This window comes from Ixodes scapularis, unplaced genomic scaffold, assembly GCF_016920785.2.
Source record: "Ixodes scapularis isolate PalLabHiFi unplaced genomic scaffold, ASM1692078v2 PGA_scaffold1__304_contigs__length_218370807, whole genome shotgun sequence".
Taxonomy (NCBI): Eukaryota; Metazoa; Arthropoda; class Arachnida; order Ixodida; family Ixodidae; genus Ixodes; species Ixodes scapularis.
The window spans coordinates 70,542,903-70,549,430 of NW_024609846.1; the positions used below are offsets into that span (position 1 = coordinate 70,542,903).

Genomic DNA, 6,528 nt, shown 5'->3' on the forward strand with positions numbered 1-6,528 from the left:
TTTGTCATGCGAGTTTCTCTTTGGGGAGGTATACAAACACGAGTGGTGTACAGGGTCGTCCACTCTGCGTGGCCAGCGCACCGCGAAGCGCCGCAGGTGAGCGCCTTGCGAGTTAGGGCCAATTAGTGCGCAGGCTCAGGGAGAGCCAGGGGCCAAGCCTCCCCCGCGTCATCTGCTACAGTGTCGGCACAGCGGCCATGTTCTGAGGCGAAGCAAGCACTGTTCTTACATCCCTGGTGTCACATGATACTCAGAAACTTTGATCTGCAAGTGCTCTGCACAACTTGTTCCTCTGAGAAAGGTAAACCAGCCGGCACACAGCAAGTGTCCCGCACGAGAAAAAATTACTTTGCCACATAGCGAAGTAATTGCCGCGTCGGTTGCTTATGTAGCAGACGACGCAGCAAAGGCTTGGACAATGGCTATCTCTAATCGGCCCCAATTCACAAGGCAGCCAACTGCGGCGCTCCACCGAGCATCAGCCACGCAGTGCCGTGTGCACCCCAACAGTGGACAACCGTGTACATCGAGACCTACTTGCTTATTTGCAGGGCACAATCATGAAGCAATTTTTTTTAATATGATTTCACCATTCCTTTATTGGCAGAAAATGCCCTCTATCCATTTTTTATGCCCGATGCACCGGATCCTACAGGTAATTTTTAGGTTACATTCTATCTGCTTCCACCTTCTCTTGATGAGTCATGTGAAACAAAAAAGTTATTCCAAACATTTATTTATAACTATCTGGAGTGCAGTGCACCTCCCGGTCTACACAGGAGAGATATCGCACAAAGGTGAAACAAGAGAATGATTCAGATGGGGGAAAACCGTGGTGTAGATTGGCAGTACTGCTTGGATATCATTAAAAATAACTCTGAGTGATCCGAGTTATGCACAACTTTACTCAGCATTGCCAGTCTACCTCCTGGCTGAAAACCCCATTTATTAAAAAAGTCGCAGGCGAGCAGTGCTGTAATCGTGGTAACTCCTCTTCAACCTGTCAGCTTGCCAGCACATGAAATGGAAAATCAACGCCAGGGTATTAGATGCTTCAATTATAAAAAAGAAACGTGCCATGAACACGTTCATTAGTATGCTTCAACTGAATATACATTACACTTTCAGTAAACCTACTATTTTTCCTTTGACAATGTTGAAAATTCCTGGCATGCAATGACAGACCCTGTCCTTCTACTTGGTTGTCAATGTCACACTCCGGTCGAGGTCACATTATGAACAGTGCGTGAGATGGTAGCCCACTGGTAAGTATAGGGTCCTGATTATCTTGACTTCCCTAATGTAGCTGCACCGAAGAAAATATACTGACCAGACTTTCTCAAATAAATGTTGCGCCTCACTCCTTGCTAACAAATATTGAAAAATGGAGGCCTCCTGATATATTTTTCTTTGCTCGCTGGTGTTCCTTGTCCTCTAACATCCACACTGGCAGGTGATATCAGTCGTCAAAGCTTGCATCTCTCGTGGTCCTGAAATCCAAACACAACTGTTGGAATAGGTCTGAATTCTACTTAAAAATGATTGCAAAGCAACACATATCCTTACTGCAGGTCTCTGGTTTCAGGATTGGCCATTCTTTCCTGGTAGTGCTCACCTGGTGCAAGTGTTGTAAAACAAACTTGCTTCTTTATAAGCTGGTTCACCCTTTGCTGCAGCCAAACTTACTGCCCGGGGCATTTTTGTAGAGAAAAAGTGGCGTGGTTACAGGACTGCTAGCATCGTGCAGCGGCCACACTTACTGCTGGCTTTCATGACGAGACTGCGGGACGATTGAGTGGACTTTGTACTGCCTGGGGCATTTCTGTAGAGAAAAGGTTGCGTAGTTACAGAACTGGTAGCATCGTGCAGCGGCCACACTTACTGCTGGCTTTTATGACGAGACTGCGGGACGAATGAGTGGACTTTGTACTGCCTGGGGCATTTCTGTAGAGAAAAGGTTGCGTAGTTACAGAACTGGTAGCATCGTGCAGCGGCCACACTTACTGCTGGCTTTTATGAGGAGACTGCGGGACGAATGAGTGGACTTTGTACTGCCTGGGGCATTTCTGTAGAGAAAAGGTTGCGTAGTTACAGAACTGCTAGCATCGTGCAGCGGCCACACTTACTGCTGGCTTTTATGACGAGACTGCGGGACGAATGAGTGGACTTTGTCCTGCCTGGGGCATTTCTGTAGAGAAAAGGTTGCGTAGTTACAGAACTGCTAGCATCGTGCAGCGGCCACACTTACTGCTGGCTTTTATGACGAGACTGCGGGACGAATGAGTGGACTTTGTACTGTCCGGGGCATTTCTGTAGAGAAAAGGTTGCGTATTTATAAACCGGTTATCGCTTCGTTGCAGCCACACTTAGCACTGGCTTTGAGGATGAGATGGCAGGCTGCATGGAGGGCATGGCGATGTTCAGGGAGTCCTGTGAAAGTAGAGTCATTGATGTACTAGGACGCTCATTTTAACTGGCAGGTATACTTAGTTCAGGCTGCGGAAATGAAACATGAGTTTAGAGAGTGCCCTTACTGCAGAGTACGGCCGAAGCGGGACCTCCGTGCTTCCACTAACTCCTCCTTTGAAGGCCTGGCAAAGGCCGCAGTCATGGGCGCCGGAAAGATGTTTGTGCTGGCCTTCGCCGCAGTAGCAAGACACCACCATCGACTATTGATTGCGATCACCTCCTCTACGAGCTTGTGAACGTAGCCTGGAATTGAAGGTTCTTTTTTTTTTCACTTTATCAAATGACCGAGCAAGTCAACGACCATAAAATGAATGCCACACTTACTGTAGGTGGGTGCTGTCTTGACGGGACAAGCTGTGTGGTGGCCCTTGCGTGCTTTGGATGTTTTCACCGCCCAGCGTGGCTTGCCCTCTTGCGTCTCAGCTTGGCAGCGATCAGCGTTCTCATTGAAATGCAAGATTGCCACTCGAGTCCTGCAGTGAAATGGTGTTTTATTAGGGATGATGTTTGCAATAATAATTGTCATTCGACCGTTTCTCTTGTACTTTGAGAGACCAATATCTAGTCGTTGGGGAAAAGGACTAAGTCAGGTCGTAGTAGGTTCAGGTGATAAACGATTATATGCAAACTGATTAAACATTAATGCAGCTTAATCATAATATTACCTTGCACGCATGCCTTCTGGAGTGAATGCCCGGGACTTGGGAGCGAAGTCAATGAGGACGCTGTGGAAGGATTCCAGGGCGAATGTCTGGCCGTGGGGGGACATCTGGGCCAGGTCCTTCAGGAGGCGCTTGTTCCCAGTGATCTGCTTGTAGTGACTGTAGGCCGGGGAGTCTGAAGAAAGAATGTGGTTTAGGAAAAGCAAACTAGGCTATGAAGGCAATAACTTACTGGGATCCATCCACATTTTTGTGGCTTCGAGAATTTCGTTGTGCACACACCTCGTGTAGCTGCCCCCGTGACCAGTGTGCTTGTCGATGACGTGGTTCTGCATGCTCAGCCAGATCTCGACGAGCAGCTCCCTGTTGCCTCCCGCAGCCATGGCAGACCAGTACATGTGGTTGGTGGTCGCCTGCGTCCACTCTTCTAGGGGTTGACATCCAGCTCGTTTTCGTGCTGCGTTCAGCTTTTTCTTCACACCTAAGATTTGACGAGATAACTCAGATCAACCTGCAGCATATTTCCCTGAAAATGTAGGTTAAATGCACTACTTGTCAAAATTGCTTACTTTTGGAGATGTGCCAAATGTCGAAGTAGTCGGCGGTCCCAGGTTCGTGAACCTCCATGTGTTTTCGTATGGCAGGGTGGCGGTCAGTGCCCAAGGATTTTACATGGATACCTGCACCATATATTTCCAGAAAGTTGCAATAATAAAACTAAATGTGAGCTCAGGTTGCTGAATTTGCTGCGTAGCTGCTGAGCCTTGACTGAGTGCACGTACGTTTCTCCTTGAAGAATTCCAGCAGCTTGATGAGGCCCTCCTTCTCCATGTTGACACTTGCCATGGCTCGCTCCGACTACAAGCAGAGGTGTGGCATATTTTAATCGAGTTATGCGACCAGCAAAGCCGTGTTTATATTTTCGCTCAGATCAGGTTTCTTACCTCTCCTAGCTGGACTTGGATGGAGTGGAGGATCTTGTTGATCTGCTGAACATGTGCAGTGTAGGTCAGGAACTTGGCAGAGAACCCAAGAGAGTCGAATCTGCCATCGCTGGTGATGTCAACATCCTGGTCCTCCAGCTGTCTGACCAGATCCTGTTGTTCTTGCAGGTAGACCTGTTAATGTAAATGATTGTTGCTGTTCAAACCAGGTGAACCTTACAAAGTTACGGTTATGTGTGCACAATAAAATAAAACTTGCTTATTTGTAATTTCAGTACCTCCTAAATACACAAGTAAATAAATATTTAGTAGTCAACCCTGGCTATGTTGCAGTATTTGTTTACAAAAACTAAAGTGCATTAGTCATTCTTCAACTAAGATTTCACCCTTCTCTGCCTTCAGATCTACCTATTTAAGCACCACTAAGAAAAAAAAAACAGAAAGCAACTAAGACCCTTTGAAATATTGCTGACTTCGTCGATTGCAGGGAACAGGAGGCTCTTCTGATACGTGTAGAAGGTCTGATCGCTGAAGACCTCCACGTTCATGTGGCGCAGCATCCTCAAGGTGCTTGTGACATTTGATCCAGAGAACAGCAGGTGGCTGGACAGCAGGATGTTTCCAGCTGCCCTCCCGTTCATGAGAGGCTGACTGTCCCATATCCGCTCGTGATTCAGGGGGCAGATGCTTTTCACCTTGATCAGTGTGCCCAGGGGGGTGATTGTGGTGTTGCAGGGCCTTGAACACTCCTGGCAGGTGCTGAACAGCTCCCTCAGGCAGCTTTCAAACACGAGGAACTGTCGCTCCCCCTCTGGTGGGCCTGGTGTGTATTGATCGCTGCAGCAGAATCAAGAAAATATTTAGAAACGAAACGGAATGTAAACAAGAACAGCTTACCTCTCAAAATCTTCGTCACGAGTTGGGGAGTATGTCAGATCGGATCCCGATGAGATGCTGGTGGCTCCAGGGCTTAGCGGACTTAGTGGAACCGCCTCCTCCACAGCAATGGCTGTCGCTGGTGGTGCAGCTGCTGGTAGTGCAGCTACTGGTGGTGTAACTGCCCCCTCCATGGCAATGGCTGTCGCTGGTGGTACAGCTGCTGGTGGTGCAGCTACTGGTGGTGCAGCTGCTACCACAGCAAGGGTGTTTGTCACTGCTACAATTAGAAATTACAGACTTGTAACCTCTATATATGCACGCTGATTTCCGAAAGTACTTACGAGCACCTTGACCTGTTGTGGCAGGCTCCACAGCACCATTGTCCTGATGCTCAGGACTACTAGAAGGTACTAGTACCCGACTGGTGGCACCAGTGTCGTTGCCCTGCGGAATAGTTGTTTGAAGAAAGATGAGTATTTATTTATTGAATCTCATGGTGACACAGTGGTATTATGCATCATCTGCCTAGTTCTTGGGATATGTTCTGCATACATGATTTTCATTACTCGTAACAGTTTGCAATGGTACAAGCTTGGCACGCAGTAAAAGTAAGGGGGGGGGAGGGCAATTTTCTGAATTAAAAATAGTCTTGCATTTCCCACATCTTTGTAACCCAACCATTTCCTTCTATTTTTCAACGCGCAACATGTACTATCGGGACCAAAAGAATAGAAACAAAAGCAGCGCATAATACGGCGTGCAAGTGAACCAAAATGCGCCTTTTGCGTAGGAGAGAGTTTGTACGAGCTTCCGGGAAAACATAAATACGCATAAACAACGTGCCAATCAACGCGCAATTTAGAGAATACGCAAGAAACACACGTTTACGAAGCAGCCAGGTACGCGCTGCCACTGGTTGATCTCAGATGGCAAACAAGAGCACGTGGGCACATGTCGGTTGTAAACGAACGCATGAGATACGCGAACAGTAGACGCACTTGCACTCCGTATATATTCCACCCACCCTTATTTCGCCAAAGACCACCGTGAAAAGACGCTCACGCGCTCCTGTTCTATTTCATCTGGTGCCGACGGATCACAGTGTGCACAGTAACGGCATTACTGTTGCTTGTGAAAACAAAATTAGGCTGCGACCTTCCGGGGTCCGAAATATTGAGACTCACCCTCCATAAAACAGGAAATAACTGATCTTGACGACACTACTGGCACTGGGATTATCTATTATTATACATTACGTATCGATTGCACTTTTCGTGGGTATCGGTACGTCCGTGTTCGGTCACTGTCCAAATAAATCCCTTTACGTGGACAGCTCCTGCTCATAAGCTTCGCGTGCACGCGCAATTCGTCTTGCAACTTGTTCCGAACACGTGGCTTCTAAGATTTTCGGAACTCCCCACAAAAGCTATGCCGCGAAAAAAAGAAAACTAACTTACCACGACTTTCTGGCGCTTCAGCAGAGATGCCTCGATCACGTCCTCGACTGGAAGCAGAAGCGTCGGCATCGCGTTCCATCGAAGCTGTGAACGACCCGTGTCCTCCGCGCAGAAGAA

The 6,528-nt window shown here is 47.7% G+C and overlaps 1 protein-coding gene across 1 annotated transcript; it reads right to left on the reverse strand.

The window, feature by feature from the left end:
- Nucleotides 1-2,530: 2,530 nt before the first annotated feature.
- LOC121835751 lies at nt 2,531-4,848 on the reverse strand (the record flags this gene model as incomplete). Its single annotated transcript, XM_042290228.1, has 8 exons — nt 2,531-2,712; nt 2,794-2,942; nt 3,135-3,306; nt 3,364-3,612; nt 3,701-3,811; nt 3,914-3,989; nt 4,076-4,249; nt 4,549-4,848. Coding segments are annotated over 8 exons (1,413 nt in total), but the record flags the coding sequence as incomplete, so codon positions are not given.
- Between the last annotated feature and the right edge of the window lie 1,680 nt (nt 4,849-6,528).